The sequence below is a fragment of the Electrona antarctica genome, assembly GCF_951216825.1.
Source record: "Electrona antarctica genome assembly, contig: scaffold_205, whole genome shotgun sequence".
NCBI lineage: Eukaryota > Metazoa > Chordata > Actinopteri > Myctophiformes > Myctophidae > Electrona > Electrona antarctica.
In genome coordinates, this window is record NW_027638570.1 from 28,922 (window position 1) to 48,351 (window position 19,430).

Consider the following 19,430-nt stretch of genomic DNA (forward strand, 5'->3'; position numbering starts at 1 on the left):
CAACAAACCATCAGCTCAGGGCTGGACTGGGTCAAAAAATGGACCCTGACATTTGGCCCAGACCGGCCCACCACTAACCAGCACGAACAAACAAGCCCTAATACCACCAGTTTTACTGGAAATATGCCTCCATGTTCTGATAATTACCATAATAATTCTAAAACCGAGCATGAATATATATATATATATATATATATATATATGAAGAAGATGTTTATATGTACATTAAACCTATTCTCAGAAAATAGCTCACTATAGGCTGTAGATCGGCTATTTTGGGAGAAGAGATGTAACATGTAAATATAACATGATGATGAAATAAATATATTGATAGAGATGTAACATAGATAGATAGAGACATAGATAGATAGACATAGATAGATAGACATAGATAGATAGATAGATAGATAGATAGATAGATAGATAGATAGATAGATAGATAGATAGATAGATAGACCTGGGCCACATTGAATGTCTGAACCAGACGAGATACACAAAGCTACTGCAGGTGCTCTTGGCAGCCAGCAAAAAGTCAATAACAAGAAGATGGCTAACCCCAATCACACCCACAATGGACCATTGGCACGGAATAGTCCTGGATATTTTCAAAATGGAAACTGGATAGTACACATTGCCCCTCTGAGAGCAGACTTTGTGTGATCTCACTGGTCCTAATTGCCTGCTTTATGATCTTGGTAGAAAATGTTTAAGACACCCTTCCTCCTCTCATGGTCGAAGTCCAAAGCTGTTTTGTTTTTGTTCCTCAGCAATAGGGTTAGGGTTAACCCTAACCCTAACCCTCAGCAATAGTGTAAATACTTTCGTTTCTTGGTCGTTTGTTTTTGTCTTTTTCTTTTTCTGCCCACTCTCTTCTTTTTCTCCTTCTGAAATGTACACTCTGAAGTGATGTTGCCCTGTTGCCCCTGTTAATGTACACTCTGAAGTGATGTTGCCCTGTTGCCCCTGTTAATGTACACTCTGAAGTGATGTTGCCCTGTTGCCCCTGTTAATGTACACTCTGAAGTGATGTTGCCCTGTTGCCCCTGTTAATGTACACTCTGAAGTGATGTTGCCCTGTTGCCCCTGTTAAGTGTTGACTTGATGCCATATGTAGTCCATCTGAAGAAAGCAAGGATTATACAGAGACATTGGAGATGGAGCCACTTGGAGAGGGATGAGGGGGGAGGGAGGGTAGAGGGGCGAAAACAAAATCTTGGGAATTGCACTTGTGTCCTATGTATAAATAGAAATGCTGTCTATACTGTACTGCTTTTTCCAAATAAAATAAATATCATTAAAAAAAAAGATTTATAATGTAGCATTTTATGTAGACGTAGCACTCTATAATGTGTATACTCTTAGCTTCACTGTACAGATCTCTACTGTACATAATTACATTACATACATGGACATACATACATTAGGTTCTTATAGCTTGCTTAAGATTCTTCATTACTGTTTGTATTAGAGACCTGCGGATGGTTGCCACGGTTAACCGCAGTTTAGGGTGGATTTGGATTTGGGTCATTCAAATACATTATAAATTAATATTGGATAAACCGCGGGTGAAATAATGCGGGAAATAAATTAATGGCATCCATCTATAGGCTTATTATAGCTTTTAAAATGCACAATATCTTGGAAAAAATCTCGCAATCCGCAACCACCCGCAATCCGTGGTTGCGGATTCATAAATTGGAATTATTAATTAATGCGGTCGGATAACGGGTAACCAGGCCTCCTCATGGAGCCCATCAGAAGTGTGACCGTGGACCAGGCCTCCTCATGGAGCCCATCAGAAGTGTGACCGTGGACCAGGCCTCCTCATGGAGCCCATCAGAAGTGTGACCGTGGACCAGGCCTCTTTATGGAGCCCATCAGAAGTGTGACCGTGGACCAGGCCTCCTCATGGAGCCCATCAGAAGTGTGACCGTGGACCAGGCCTCCTCATGCAGCCCATCAGAAGTGTGACCGTGGACCAGGCCTCCTCATGCAGCCCATCAGAAGTGTGACCGTGGACCAGGCCTCCTCATGGAGCCCATCAGAAGTGTGACCGTGGACCAGGCCTCTTCATGGAGCCCATCAGAAGTGTGACCGTGGACCAGGCCTCCTCATGGAGCCCATCAGAAGTGTGACCGTGGACCAGGCCTCTTCATGGAGCCCATCAGAAGTGTGACCGTGGACCAGGCCTCCTCATGGAGCCCATCAGAAGTGTGACCGTGGACCAGGCCTCCTCATGGAGCCCATCAGAAGTGTGACCGTGGACCAGGCCTCTTCATGGAGCCCATCAGAAGTGTGACCGTGGACCAGGCCTCCTCATGGAGCCCATCAGAAGTGTGACCGTGGACCACGCCTCCTCACAGAGCACGACCTGGACCAGATGTGGACCAGGCCCCTCCACGGAGCCCACCCTGTCTATCTCTCTTCTATTCTTTCTTCCTATTCCCCTCTACCCCCCCCCCCCCCCCCCCCCCCCTCTCCCCCGACACGGTCGAGGCAGATGGCCGCCCACCCTAGAGTCGGGTTCTGCCTGACGTTTCTTCCTAAAGGGGAGTTTTTCGTTACCATTGTCGCAATATTGCTGCTCTGGGTGGATCTTTGTTGGTTGTAAAGTGTCTTGAGACACTTTAGATATCAATAGTAAAAACAAATCATATCTACAAATGTTACATTTGTACTTTCTGAGTTAAATGAACATTGAGGAATGATTACTGCTGCAGCATTCATTATAATTCATGTCGTTATTGTTGCTTTCCAGATGAACACCTGCAGTAGTACACTATATCCACTAGATGGCACTAGTGGCCTGTGGCAATACACTAACAGAGCTACCATGCAAACAACCCTTCATTATACATCAGGATAAATTACATTTATTGACTGTAAATATGGTTTGATCACACAATGGTTACATTGATTGACTGTATGACCAAATATGGTTTGATTACACAATGGTTGAGATTAAATCAACTGTGCTCACATGAATTATTATTACTAGTCCTTACCCGTTGTGAGATATTGCCCCCCCCCCCCATAAATATCTTTAATAACGTTGATTTTAACTTGTATAATATATTCGTGTTTTTTTAATGAATAAAAACAGCAGTATAACATGAAAGTATTCGTACAGATGCATGGTAGGGAAATATGTTCATGGCAAGGACCACAACATTTACACTTATTAGCCCACAGACCCCCGTTTGAAAAGAATGAAGGGCCCCCAGTTGGACATGCAGCACAGAAACTATGGCCAGTCGCACAGATACTCCCAAATGTATTTTGTGAGTCTCACAGATGAAGTTGTAGGTGCATTTGCGTCCAAAATGTGCACAATTCTGAGCTCTGGCTTGAGCTCTGAGCTCTGGCTTGATAAAACCCGGCTTGATAAAACCCATGTCTTGATAAAACCCATGTCTTGATAAAACCCATGACTTGATAAAACCCATGACTTGATAAAACCCATGACTTTTGCAACCTGTGATGTTGTGATCTTGTAGATTAGCTGTTTTCGCCGGAGCGTGCACTTTATCTCCCCAAAAGCATGTTTTTGCAACAAACGTTTGAAATTTCCGCATTTGCGGCGCCCCCTATGGCTGAAAATGTAATTGCTGTGGGCTCTCCGTTGATTAAACCACCCACGACATGTGAATGAAATTTGGGGTGGATTGGACATTCCGTTGGTGTCATTCCGTTTGTGTCATTTTCTTTGTAAAGCAGGCCCCTCCCACTAACTTTGGACGCCGATTACAGCCGAACAATACGGACTATGAGAGTTCTGGCTGTGGCGTTTCCATCGGATCGGTCCAGAGATCATGTGTGTTTCCATCGGATCGGTCCAGAGATCATGTGAACCGTTTCCATCGGATCGGTCCAGAGATCATGTGTACAGTCTGATAGGTCCAGAGATCATGTGAACCGTTTCCATCGGATCGGTCCAGAGATCATGTATAGGATAGGATGTATGGATAGGTCCAGAGATCATGTGTACAGTCTGATAGGTCCAGAGATCATGTGTACAGTCTGATAGGTCCAGAGATCATGTGTACAGTCTGATAGGTCCAGAGATCATGTGTACAGTCTGATAGGTCCAGAGATCATGTGGTTTTTGTGAGATTTGCACAAAAGCTGTAGGTGGAAGAGCAAAAAGTGTGTTTTGAAGAAAATTCAAAATGGCGGAAAATCTATCCTGACGCAAATGGGCGTGGCCTATATGGGGGGAGAACATGCGAGGGTACCTACCCTAGGTCCCACGGGGGGGAGAACATGTACTAACCTTGCTGTAATAGAACCCATAGGCCAGGACAGCGCCCGTCCCGGCCAGCAGTCCTGCCAGGGCATGCCTCCAGGTGGCGCTGTGGTTCCACTGGTACTGTTGTTGACCTCCTGACCTGTGGTTGTGCTGCTCAGTGCTGCCCCTGCTGGAGTGGAGGTCTGCTGCAGCCCAGGCGCCGGGAGCCAGACGTAAGGGATGTCTAGGGACACAACACAGAAACTGTTAGTGTTGATGAAGCATTAATTACACTGGTTTACAACACGGTCCACCATGTTCAATTTATCACAACATTTAGAGACGAACAGATAAAAACATGAAATCATCATATAAAGAAAGATACAGTAATTATGGGGGAAGGGGTGTGGGGGGGAGATCAGACTTTACGGGGGCCAGTGTGGAATTGCTGTTTTGAAGGAGGAGGGATTCACATGTTCTTCTTCATGTTTTTTTTTTCTTTGTGGCTTTCGCCTTTATTTTTTGTATTTACTTTTTAATAGAGGGATAGGGCGACAGTGGGGAGAGAGATGGGGGGGGGGTGACATGTAGCAAAGGCCGTCGGGATCGGGAGTCGAACCCGCGCGGCACACCGCCAGACCGGATCACCAGCCAAGGTGCTTGGACCGCTGAGCCACGGCCCAGGCCGGGATTCACATGTCTTAATGGCTGTTGGTAGGGTGTTACACATTTTAGTGGTATAGGGCGGCTGTGGCTCAGGGGGTAGAGCAGGTCGTCCAACGATCCCTGGGTCGGCGGTTCGAATCCCAGCTCCTCCTGTCTACATGTCGAAGTGTCCTTGAGCAAGACACTGAACCCCACACTGCCTCCAGTGAGTCGGTCGGTGTGAGCTCGCCACCACTGGTGTGTGAATGTGGGAAGTGAGGACGCTGTCGACTGTTCACCGCTTCACCTCCCAATGTATGAATGAATGAACCTTCACCTCCTAATGTATGAATGAATGAACCTTCACCTCCCAATGTATGAATGAATGAACCTTCACCTCCCAATGTATGAATGAATGAACCATTGTAAAGCGCTTTGAGCATTTGGAAAAGCTCTATAAAAATGCAATTCATTATTCATTATTATAGGAACAAAATAAATGTAGTCACTTGTTTGAGCCGAATCTGGGTTTGTTGAATTTCCTTTGGTTCTCAAAGGCCCGTTTTCCACAAAGCTCACAGTGTGCTTGTAGATCTGCTATTTTCAGCAAGTGTAAAATGACTTATACTGGATCTCTTGTCGACTAGTCCCCATAACATTTACTGGATCTCTTGTCCACTAGTCCTCCTAACATTTACTGGATCTCTTGTTCACTAGTCCTCATAACATTTACTGGATCTCTTGTCCACTAGTCCCCTCATAACATTGACTGGATCTCTTGTCCACTAGTCCCCATAACATTTACTGGATCTCTTGTCCACTAGTCCTCCTAACATTTACTGGATCTCTTGTCCACTAGTCCTCATAACATTTACTGGATCTCTTGTCCACTAGTCCTCCTAACATTTACTGGATCTCTTGTCCACTAGTCCTCATAACATTTACTGGATCTCTTGTCCACTAGTCCCCTCATAACATTGACTGGATCTCTTGTCCACTAGTCCCCATAACATTTACTGGATCTCTTGTCCACTAGTCCTCCTAACATTTACTGGATCTCTTGTCCACTAGTCCTCATAACATTTACTGGATCTCTTGTCCACTAGTCCTCCTAACATTTACTGGATCTCTTGTCCACTAGTCCCCTCATAACATTTACTGGATCTCTTGTCCACTAGTCCCCTCATAACATTTACTGGATCTCTTGTCCACTAGTCCCCTCATAACATTTACTGGATCTCTTGTCCACTAGTCCCCATAACATTTACTGGATCTCTTGTCCACTAGTCCCCATAACATTTACTGGATCTCTTGTCTACTAGTCCCCAAAACATTTACTGGATCTCTTGTCCACTAGTCCCCATAACATTTACTGGATCTCTTGTCCACTAGTCCCCATAACATTTACTGGATCTCTTGTCCACTAGTCCCCATAACATTTACTGGATCTCTTGTCCACTAGTCCCCATAACATTTACTGGATCTCTTGTCCACTAGTCCCCATAACATTTACTGGATCTCTTGTCCACTAGTCCCCATAACATTTACTGGATCTCTTGTCCACTAGTCCCCATAACATTTACTGGATCTCTTGTCCACTAGTCCCCTCATAACATTTACTGGATCTCTTGTCCACTAGTCCCCTCATAACATTTACTGGATCTCTTGTCCACTAGTCCTCATAACATTTACTGGATCTCTTGTCCACTAGTCCCCATAACATTTACTGGATCTCTTGTCCACTAGTCCCCATAACATTTACTGGATCTCTTGTCCACTAGTCCCCATAACATTTACTGGATCTCTTGTCCACTAGTCCCCATAACATTTACTGGATCTCTTGTCCACTAGTCCTCATAACATTTACTGGATCTCTTGTCCACTAGTCCCCATAACATTTACTGGATCTCTTGTCCACTAGTCCCCTCATAACATTTACTGGATCTCTTGTCCACTAGTCCCCATAACATTTACTGGATCTCTTGTCCACTAGTCCCCTCATAACATTTACTGGATCTCTTGTCCACTAGTCCTCATAACATTTACTGGATCTCTTGTCCACTAGTCCCCTCATAACATTTACTGGATCTCTTGTCCACTAGTCCCCTCATAACATTTACTGGATCTCTTGTCCACTAGTCCCCAAAACATTTACTGGATCTCTTGTCCACTAGTCCCCTCATAACATTTACTGGATCTCTTGTCCACTAGTCCCCATAACATTTACTGGATCTCTTGTCCACTAGTCCCCTCATAACATTTACTGGATCTCTTGTCCACTAGTCCCCATAACATTTACTGGATCTCTTGTCCACTAGTCCCCTCATAACATTTACTGGATCTCTTGTCCACTAGTCCCCAAAACATTTACTGGATCTCTTGTCCACTAGTCCCCTCATAACATTTACTGGATCTCTTGTCCACTAGTCCCCATAACATTTACTGGATCTCTTGTCCACTAGTCCCCTCATAACATTTACTGGATCTCTTGTCCACTAGTCCTCATAACATTTACTGGATCTCTTGTCCACTAGTCCCCTCATAACATTTACTGGATCTCTTGTCCACTAGTCCCCATAACATTTACTGGATCTCTTGTCCACTAGTCCCCATAACATTTACTGGATCTCTTGTCCACTAGTCCCCATAACATTTACTGGATCTCTTGTCCACTAGTCCCCTCATAACATTTACTGGATCTCTTGTCCACTAGTCCTCATAACATTTACTGGATCTCTTGTCCACTAGTCCCCTCATAACATTTACTGGATCTCTTGTCCACTAGTCCCCTCATAACATTTACTGGATCTCTTGTCCACTAGTCCCCATAACATTTACTGGATCTCTTGTCCACTAGTCCCCTCATAACATTTACTGGATCTCTTGTCCACTAGTCCCCTCATAACATTTACTGGATCTCTTGTCCACTAGTCCCCTCATAACATTTACTGGATCTCTTGTCCACTAGTCCCCATAACATTTACTGGATCTCTTGTCCACTAGTCCTCATAACATTTACTGGATCTCTTGTCCACTAGTCCCCTCATAACATTTACTGGATCTCTTGTCCACTAGTCCCCTCATAACATTTACTGGATCTCTTGTCCACTAGTCCCCATAACATTTACTGGATCTCTTGTCCACTAGTCCCCTCATAACATTTACTGGATCTCTTGTCCACTAGTCCCCTCATAACATTTACTGGATCTCTTGTCCACTAGTCCCCTCATAACATTTACTGGATCTCTTGTCCACTAGTCCCCTCATAACATTTACTGGATCTCTTGTCCACTAGTCCCCTCATAACATTTACTGGATCTCTTGTCCACTAGTCCTCATAACATTTACTGGATCTCTTGTCCACTAGTCCTCATAACATTTACTGGATCTCTTGTCCACTAGTCCCCTCATAACATTTACTGGATCTCTTGTCCACTAGTCCTCATAACATTTACTGGATCTCTTGTCCACTAGTCCTCATAACATTTACTGGATCTCTTGTCCACTAGTCCCCTCATAACATTTACTGGATCTCTTGTCCACTAGTCCTCATAACATTTACTGGATCTCTTGTCCACTAGTCCCCTCATAACATTTTAGTCCAGTTTTTATTTCCATTTATTTTTTGTCAGTGAAGAAAAGGTAGTCGACGAACCTGTTTCGTCATAGTATTAGTATTATTATGCCTTTCACTACATCATAGTGAGACCAAACAGTAAAGTAATAAAAGGGACGATAACCGTCAGTAATTCAGAAGCTGGTCTGATAAATCATTAAGGAGAAGTTCCTGTTGCTCCTGTTGTGATGAATCATTAACTTCACCAATAGCTAACCTGAGACTGGCTGAGTTTCACACACTGAGTCAACTAGAGGATGTCCTTGTATCAACTCTGACCTTTGACCTTTGTGCAGGTCATTCATCGCGTGACTGAAATGCACGTTACTGTGTGTGGATCACAGGACAACACTGTGGTGACCAGATGTCCCCCTTAGTGTGGGACAGTCCCACATTTACTGAGACCCTGTCTGTCCCACATTGTGACGGACAGGCATCAGTGTTCACATTGAGACCCTGTCTGTCCCACATTGTGACTGACAGGCATCAGTGTTCAAATTGAGACCCTGTCCCACATTGTGACTGACAGGCATCAGTGTTCAATTGAGACCCTGTCCCACATTGTGACTGACAGACATCAGTGTTCACATTGAGACCCTGTCTGTCCCACATTGTGACTGACAGGCATCAGTGTTCACATTGAGACCCTGTCTGTCCCACATTGTGACTGACAGGCATCAGTGTTCAAATTGAGACCCTGTCCCACATTGTGACTGACAGGCATCAGTGTTCAATTGAGACCCTGTCCCACATTGTGACTGACAGACATCAGTGTTCACATTGAGACCCTGTCTGTCCCACATTGTGACTGACAGGCATCAGTGTTCACATTGAGACCCTGTCTGTCCCACATTGTGACTGACAGGCATCAGTGTTCACATTGAGACCCTGTCTGTCCCACATTGTGACTGACAGGCATCAGTGTTCAAATTGAGACCCTGTCCCACATTGTGACTGACAGGCATCAGTGTTCAAATTGAGACCCTGTCCCACATTGTGACTGACAGGCATCAGTGTTCACATTGAGACCCTGTCTGTCCCACATTGTGACTGACAGGCATCAGTGTTCACATTGAGACCCTGTCTGTCCCACATTGTGACTGACAGGCATCAGTGTTCAAATTGAGACCCTGTCTGTCCCACATTGTGACTGACAGGCATCAGTGTTCAAATTGAGACCCTGTCTGTCCCACATTGTGACTGACAGGCATCAGTGTTCACATTGAGACCCTGTCCCACATTGTGACTGACAGACATTAGTGTTCAAATTGAGACCCTGTCTGTCCCACATTGTGACTGACAGGCATCAGTGTTCAAATTGAGACCCTGTCTGTCCCACATTGTGACTGACAGGCATCAGTGTTCACATTGAGACCCTGTCTGTCCCACATTGTGACTGACAGGCATCAGTGTTCACATTGAGACCCTGTCCCACATTGTGACTGACAGGCATCAGTGTTCACATTGAGACCCTGTCCCACATTGTGACTGACAGGCATCAGTGTTCACATTGAGACCCTGTCTGTCCCACATTGTGACTGACAGGCATCAGTGTTCAAATTGAGACCCTGTCTGTCCCACATTGTGACTGACAGGCATCAGTGTTCACATTGAGACCCTGTCTCACATTGTGACTGACAGGCATCAGTGTTCACATTGAGACCCTGTCCCACATTGTGACTGACAGGCATCAGTGTTCACATTGAGACCCTGTCTCACATTGTGACTGACAGGCATCAGTGTTCACATTGAGACCCTGTCTGTCCCACATTGTGACTGACAGGCATCAGTGTTCACATTGAGACCCTGTCTCACATTGTGACTGACAGGCATCAGTGTTCACATTGAGACCCTGTCCCACATTGTGACTGACAGGCATCAGTGTTCACATTGAGACCCTGTCCCACATTGTGACTGACAGGCATCAGTGTTCACATTGAGACCCTGTCTGTCCCACATTGTGACTGACAGGCATCAGTGTTCACATTGAGACCCTGTCTCACATTGTGACTGACAGGCATCAGTGTTCACATTGAGACCCTGTCTCACATTGTGACTGACAGGCATCAGTGTTCACATTGAGACCCTGTCTGTCCCACATTGTGACTGACAGGCATCAGTGTTCACATTGAGACCCTGTCTGTCCCACATTGTGACTGACAGGCATCAGTGTTCACATTGAGACCCTGTCTGTCCCACATTGTGACTGACAGACATCAGGGTTCACATTGAGACCCTGTCCGTCCCACATTGTGACTGACAGGCATCAGTGTTCACATTGAGACCCTGTCTGTCCCACATTGTGACTGACAGACATCAGGGTTCACATTGAGACCCTGTCCGTCCCACATTGTGACTGACAGGCATCAGTGTTCAAATTGAGACCCTGTCCCACATTGTGACTGACAGGCATCAGTGTTCACATTGAGACCCTGTCCCACATTGTGACTGACAGGCATCAGTGTTCACATTGAGACCCTGTCTGTCCCACATTGTGACTGACAGGCATCAGTGTTCACATTGAGACCCTGTCTGTCCCACATTGTGACTGACAGGCATCAGTGTTCACATTGAGACCCTGTCTGTCCCACATTGTGACTGACAGACATCAGGGTTCACATTGAGACCCTGTCCGTCCCACATTGTGACTGACAGGCATCAGTGTTCACATTGAGACCCTGTCTGTCCCACATTGTGACTGACAGACATCAGGGTTCACATTGAGACCCTGTCCGTCCCACATTGTGACTGACAGGCATCAGTGTTCAAATTGAGACCCTGTCCCACATTGTGACTGACAGGCATCAGTGTTCACATTGAGACCCTGTCCCACATTGTGACTGACAGGCATCAGTGTTCACATTGAGACCCTCTCTGTCCCACATTGTGACTGACAGGCATCAGTGTTCACATTGAGACCCTCTCTGTCCCACATTGTGACTGACAGGCATCAGTGTTCACATTGAGACCCTGTCTGTCCCACATTGTGACTGACAGGCATCAGTGTTCACATTGAGACCCTGTCCCACATGGTGACTGACAGGCATCAGTGTTCACATTGAGACCCTGTCCGTCCCACATTGTGACTGACAGGCATCAGTGTTCACATTGAGACCCTCTCTGTCCCACATTGTGACTGACAGGCATCAGTGTTCACATTGAGACCCTGTCCCACATGGTGACTGACAGGCATCAGTGTTCACATTGAGACCCTGTCTGTCCCACATTGTGACTGACAGGCATCAGTGTTCACATTGAGACCCTGTCCGTCCCACATTGTGACTGACAGGCATCAGTGTTCACATTGAGACCCTGTCTGTCCCACATTGTGACTGACAGGCATCAGTGTTCACATTGAGACCCTGTCCGTCCCACATTGTGACTGACAGGCATCAGTGTTCACATTGAGACCCTGTCTGTCCCACATTGTGACTGACAGGCATCAGTGTTCACATTGAGACCCTGTCCCACATTGTGACTGACAGGCATCAGTGTTCACATTGAGACCCTGTCTGTCCCACATTGTGACTGACAGGCATCAGTGTTCACATTGAGACCCTGTCCCACATTGTGACTGACAGGCATCAGTGTTCACATTGAGACCCTGTCTGTCCCACATTGTGACTGACAGGCATCAGTGTTCACATTGAGACCCTGTCTGTCCCACATTGTGACTGACAGGCATCAGTGTTCACATTGAGACCCTGTCCCACATTGTGACTGACAGGCATCAGTGTTCACATTGAGACCCTGTCTGTCCCACATTGTGACTGACAGGCATCAGTGTTCACATTGAGACCCTGTCCCACATTGTGACTGACAGGCATCAGTGTTCACATTGAGACCCTGTCCCACATTGTGACTGACAGGCATCAGTGTTCACATTGAGACCCTGTCCCACAGTGTGACTGACAGGCATCAGTGTTCACATTGAGACCCTGTCCCACAGTGTGACTGACAGGCATCAGTGTTCACATTGAGACCCTGTCCCACATTGTGACTGACAGGCATCAGTGTTCACATTGAGACCCTGTCTGTCCCACATTGTGACTGACAGGCATCAGTGTTCACATTGAGACCCTGTCTGTCCCACATTGTGACTGACAGGCATCAGTGTTCACATTGAGACCCTGTCTGTCCCACATTGTGACTGACAGGCATCAGTGTTCAAATGCCCTAATAGTTAGTCCCCTAATAGTTGTCTTTCTATAAACAACTCTCATTCTCTCTTTTCCTCCATTATATATATTTTAAGATAACATGAGAAATATCCCCTAAAAGGGCCTAGGCTATACTACCAAGACAGCTATATCATTATTATTATATATATATATTATATTATTGATCTTCTTTCTACTGCTTCTGACTTGGCACACACGTTGTCTGTCTCTGTGAGCCATACTTTATAGGGTGACGTGATGTCGTGGCTTGACATCACGCCACCGACCGTTTCCGTGGCAACACCTATGGTTGAATATGACATTAAGGCATTAAAGGTGGCCTTACTACACTAGCCGATAATCGGGCATTTTTGACGCTCGGGGGGTGCCCGACCGCTCAAAGCGCGATCGGCCCGATCAACATCAAGAATGATATTTGCTCTGCCCCGCTCCGATTATCCTGTAGTGTGTGGTGCTATCAGATTATCCTGTAGTGTGTGGTGCTATCAGATTATCCTGTAGTGTGTGGTGCTATCAGATTATCCTGTAGTGGAGGAATCAGCCCAGCTCCTAATCCAGACAACAGTCTTGTCAAAACTTGACTATTGTAACTCCCTCCTCACTGGCTTACCGGCATGTGCACTTAAGCCTCTCCAACTGATCCAAAATGCCGCAGCTCGCTTGGTCTTCAACCAGCCAAAATTCTCACATGTCTCCCCCCTGCTCCACTCCCTGCACTGGCTCCCGGTCGCTGCCCGCACAGAATACAAAACTCTGATGCTGGCATTTAAAGCAACCAAAGGTATGGCTCCCCCATATCTTGCAAGCATGATTGAACCCTACAAACCCTCCCGAGCACTCAGATCAGCCAACGCAGGGAAGCTGGAAGTACCCTCACTAAAAACGCCGGGACAACGCTCCACACGTCCCAAACTCTTCTCCCTTCTGGCCCCAAAACTGTGGAACGCACTTCCCGTTGCAGTCAGAACTGCAGCATCACTCCCAATCTTCCGCCGTAGTTTGAAAACCCACCTTTTCAGACTCCACCATGACCCATAGCACTTACCCTACCCCCTTAGACAGCACTTTTTTAGACTTAGATAGCATTTGAAACAGACTTATAGCATGTCATGTAGACAGCACAATAACAGTACAGCATAGTATAATATATATGTATAGCTTATATGTATAGTGTCATTATATATAGATATGTTCTAGTTACGTTCTTAGTTTACGCATGTTTCTTGATAAATGCTGTTTATATATGTGATGTATTCCCATGCTTTTTGTTCTTGCTTAATGTAAATCGCTCTGGATTAAGAGCGTCTGCTAAATGCCTAAATTGTAAATTGTAAATTGTAGTGTGTGGTGCTATCAGATTATCCTGTAGTGTGTGGTGCTATCAGATTATCCTGTAGTGTGTGGTGCTATCAGATTATCCTGTAGTGTGTGGTGCTATCAGATTATCCTGTAGTGTGTGGTGCTATCAGATTATCCTGTAGTGTGTGGTGCTATCAGATTATCCTGTAGTGTGTGGTGCTATCAGATTATCCTGTAGTGTGTGGTGCTATCAGATTATCCTGTAGTGTGTGGTGCTATCAGATTTCAGATTGAAAAAAATAGGCTAGTGTAAGGCCACCTTTAATATCAACTTCAGTAATAAGTTGTTAACCCCGTCCTTTCTCACACAAGAGATACTTCTGTCCCTCAAATGAATGTTTGGTTCTGGGGTTCTGTTCACCCTAGACAACACATACATCATCATAATCATTTTTCGACCGCGGTCGAGATCATGGATTTCACAATATCACGCCAGACTTTCCGGTTCTTCATTGCCATCCCCAGTTCCTGCTTACTGATGCATGTGTCCCTAGCGATGACATCATGTGTCCCTAGCGATGACATCATGTGTCCCTAGCGATGACATCATGTGTCCCTAGCGATGACATCATGGAACGACAGCTTTCTACCTCTGGTCTGCTTTGAGTTAGGACTCCAGAGAAGAAGGGAAGATATAACCTCATTGTCAGCTCTGTAGCAGTGGCCGGAAAACTGTGTTCTTCTGGACCGGACTAGTGTAGAAACACAGGGAAGGTTGCCGTATATTAGATTAGTCGATGGGTGGACTAGTGTAGAAACACAGGGAAGGTTGCCGTATATTAGATTAGTCGATGGGTGGACTAGTGTAGAAACACAGGGAAGGTTGCTGTATATTAGATTAGTCGATGGGTGGCTCTTCCAAGACAGATTTTTCGCTCTCATTAGAAGGCGGGTGTAAGTGCCATCCAACCGTGTCTCTAGTCTCTAGTACACATACAATTATATAACAGCCCCCTTTAGTACCTTTGTGTAAGTCTGACGAGACTGGGACTTTGTGGTCCCAGTCTCGTCAGCCGTTGACAGTGTCTGTCTGTCTGTCTGTCTGTCTGTCTGTCTGTCTGTCTGTCTGTCTGTCTGTACGTACTGTATAATGTTACTGTACCTGTGTGTATTGTTGAGCGGTCCCAGTCTCGTCAGCCGTTGACAGTGTCTGTCTGTCTGTCTGTCTGTCTGTCTGTCTGTCTGTCTGTCTGTCTGTACGTACTGTATAATGTTACTGTACCTGTGTGTATTGTTGAGCGGTCCCAGTCTTGTCAGCCGTTGACAGTGTCTGAGACACAGCATTGCATTGGTGTTCTGGAGGAGGAAAGACACAGTAAGTAGTAGTAGTAGTAGTAGTAGTAGTAGTAGTAGCAGCAGTAGTAGCAGTAGCAGCAGCAGCAGCAGCAGCAGCAGTAGCAGCAGCAGCAGCAGCAGTAATAGTAGTAGCAGCAGCAGCAGTAGTAGCAGTAGCAGTAGCAGTAGCAGTAGCAGTAGTAGTAGCAGTAGCAGTAGCAGCAGCAGTAATAGTAGTAGCAGCAGTAGCAGTAGTAGTAGCAGTAGCAGTAGCAGTAGCAGTAGCAGTAGCAGTAGTAGACCTAGGGTTAGGTGTTCTGGAGGAGGAAAGACACAGTAGCAGTAGTAGTAGCAGTAGCAGTAGTAGTAGCAGTAGCAGTAGTAGTAGCAGTAGCAGTAGTAGTAGCAGTAGCAGTAGCAGCAGCAGTAATAGTAGTAGCAGCAGTAGCAGTAGCAGTAGCAGTAGTAGTAGCAGTAGCAGTAGCAGTAGCAGTAGTAGCAGTAGCAGTAGCAGTAGCAGTAGTAGACCTAGGGTTAGGTGTTCTGGAGGAGGAAAGACACAGTAGCAGTAGCAGTAGCAGTAGCAGTAGCAGTAGTAGACCTAGGTGTTCTGGAGGAGGAAAGACACAGTAGCAGTAGTAGTAGTAGTAGCAGTAGCAGTAGTAGACCTAGGTGTTCTGGAGGAGGAAAGACACAGTAGCAGTAGCAGTAGCAGTAGCAGTAGTAGACCTAGGTGTTCTGGAGGAGGAAAGACACAGTAGCAGTAGTAGTAGTAGTAGCAGTAGCAGTAGTAGACCTAGGTGTTCTGGAGGAGGAAAGACACAGTAGCAGTAGCAGTAGCAGTAGCAGTAGCAGTAGCAGTAGCAGTCCTAGGTGTTCTGGAGGAGGAAAGACACAGTAGTAGTCAGATCGGATACAGTAAAGTAAAGAACTGCACATGGAATAAAGCTAAATAAAATATGTTTATTAGAATTATTTAACCTTTGCTTTGAGACCAATAGGGTTTAAAGCTGCCAAAATTCAAATGAAACGGAAAGTCAATTGAAATAAGAGAAATGCTTTTTAATTTTCAGATCATTAACGCATTTCTTGAGACAAAAATAAATCTAAAATGCAATAGAATTTACATTTAATCTACAGATGTGGTCATTCTATGACACAATTAAAATGATAAAAAAAAAGATCATTTGATTTCCAATTTTCAAAAAATGCCCTAATTAGTGGACAATATTAAAATGAAAATGCAATTTAGAAAATTCAAATGAAATAAGATAAATGCTTTTTAACCTTCAGATAATGAACACATTTAAGTGAATATATAATGCAATAGCATTTACATTTCATCTCCAGGTGTGCTCATTCTATGACTGGATGAAAAAGCTAAAGAAAATCACATCGCATTTTCAAATCGTACACACGCCAATTTGAAAATGAAAATGCAACGTGATTTGCTTTTGCTTTTTCTAAATTGCATTTTCATTTTAATATTCTCCCCAAATTAGCAGGCCATTTTTTGAAAATTTAAAATCAAATGATCTTTTATTTATAATTTGAATTGTGTCATAGAATGAGCACATCTGTAGTTTAAATGTAAACGCTTTTGCATTTTAGATTTATTTTTGTCTCAAGAAATGCATTAATTAACCTGAAAATGAAAAAGCATTTCTCTTGACTTTTCGTATTTTGCCATTTCATTTGAATTTTGGCAGCTTTATGCTTCCATAGTTTTATGGAAGATGCTTCTAAACATGTTATTCTATTCTGCTACTTGGACCAATTGGCTCTTCATTCCATTGTTAGTTTGACCTTTAAATACTCTAAAATAACCAACAACCAAATTACGGACGATCTACAAGATCTACAAGATCTACAAGCTAGATTAATCAGCTATTTTCGCTGCGGAACAATTCCATAGAACTAGAATCCATAGATAGTACACTACAGTATCAACATGCTTCCATAGAACTAGAATCCATAGATAGTAAACTACAGTATCAACATGCTTCCATAGAACTAGAATCCATAGATAGTACACTACAGTATCAACATGCTTCCATAGAACTATAATCCATAGATAGTACAGTACCAACATGCTTCCATAGAACTAGAATCCATAGATAGTACACTACAGTACCAACATGCTTCTATAGAACTAGAATCCATAGATAGTACAGTATCAACATGCTTCCATAGAACTAGAATCCATAGATAGTACAGTACCAACATGCTTCCATAGAACTAGAATCCATAGATAGTACAGTACCAACATGCTTCCATAGAACTAGAATCCATAGATAGTACACTACAGTACCAACATGCTTCTATAGAACTAGAATCCATAGATAGTACAGTACCAACATGCTTCCATAGAACTAGAATCCATAGATAGTACACTACAGTATCAACATGCTTCCATAGAACTAGAATCCATAGATAGTACAGTATCAACATGCTTCCATAGAACTAGAATCCATAGATAGTACAGTATCAACATGCTTCCATAGAACTAGAATCCATAGATAGTACACTACAGTATCAACATGCTTCCATAGAACTAGAATCCATAGATAGTACACTACAGTATCAACATGCTTCCATAGAACTAGAATCCATAGATAGTACAGTATCAACATGCTTCCATAGAACTAGAATCCATAGATAGTAAACTACAGTATCAACATGCTTCCATAGAACTAGAATCCATAGATAGTACAGTACCAACATGCTTCCATAGAACTAGAATCCATAGATAGTACAGTACCAACATGCTTCCATAGAACTAGAATCCATAGATAGTACAGTACCAACATGCTTCCATAGAACTAGAATCCATAGATAGTACAGTACCAACATGCTTCCATAGAACTAGAATCCATAGATACTACAGTACCAACATGCTTCCATAGAACTAGAATCCATAGATAGTACACTACAGTATCAACATGCTTCCATAGAACTAGAATCCATAGATAGTACAGTATCAACATGCTTCCATAGAACTAGAATCCATAGATAGTAAACTACAGTATCAACATGCTTCCATAGAACTAGAATCCATAGATAGTACACTACAGTATCAACATGCTTCCATAGAACTAGAATCCATAGATAGTACAGTACCAACATGCTTCCATAGAACTAGAATCCATAGATAGTACAGTACCAACATGCTTCCATAGAACTAGAATCCATAGATAGTACAGTACCAACATGCTTCCATAGAACTAGAATCCATAGATACTACAGTACCAACATGCTTCCATAGAACTAGAATCCATAGATAGTACACTACAGTATCAACATGCTTCCATAGAACTAGAATCCATAGATAGTACAGTATCAACATGCTTCCATAGAACTAGAATCCATAGATAGTACACTACAGTATCAACATGCTTCCATAGAACTAGAATCCATAGATAGTACACTACAGTATCAACATGCTTCCATAGAACTAGAATCCATAGATAGTACAGTATCAACATGCTTCCATAGAACTAGAATCCATAGATAGTAAACTACAGTACCAACATGCTTCCATAGAACTAGAATCCATAGATAGTACACTACAGTATCAACATGCTTCCATAGAACTAGAATCCATAGATAGTACACTACAGTATCAACATGCTTCCATAGAACTAGAATCCATAGATAGTACAGTATCAACATGCTTCCATAGAACTAGAATCCATAGATAGTACAGTATCAACATGCTTCCATAGAACTAGAATCCATAGATAGTACAGTATCAACATGCTTCCATAGAACTAGAATCCATAGATAGTACAGTACCAACATGCTTCCATAGAACTAGAATCCATAGATAGTACAGTATCAACATGCTTCCATAGAACTAGAATCCATAGATAGTACAGTATCAACATGCTTCCATAGAACTAGAATCCATAGATAGTACACTACAGTACCAACATGCTTCCATAGAACTAGAATCCATAGATACTACAGTATCAACATGCTTCCATAGAACTAGAATCCATAGATAGTACAGTATCAACATGCTTCCATAGAACTAGAATCCATAGATAGTACAGTATCAACATGCTTCCATAGAACTAGAATCCATAGATAGTACAGTATCAACATGCTTCCATAGAACTAGAAT

General features: G+C 43.7%; 1 protein-coding gene across 3 annotated transcripts in view; it reads right to left on the reverse strand.

Moving 5' to 3' along the window:
- suox (sulfite oxidase) overlaps positions 1-19,430 on the reverse strand; it is a 147,008-nt gene that overhangs the window by 15,860 nt on the left and 111,718 nt on the right. For all 3 annotated transcript variants that reach the window (XM_079530828.1, XM_079530827.1, XM_079530829.1), the window contains exons 2-3: positions 15,252-15,325; positions 4,274-4,472 (exon numbers count right to left, since the gene is read on the reverse strand). In XM_079530828.1, coding sequence (XP_079386954.1) covers positions 4,274-4,472; positions 15,252-15,313 — 261 coding nt within the window. In that variant the 5' untranslated portion in view covers positions 15,314-15,325. The remainder of the gene's footprint in view (positions 1-4,273; positions 4,473-15,251; positions 15,326-19,430) is intronic.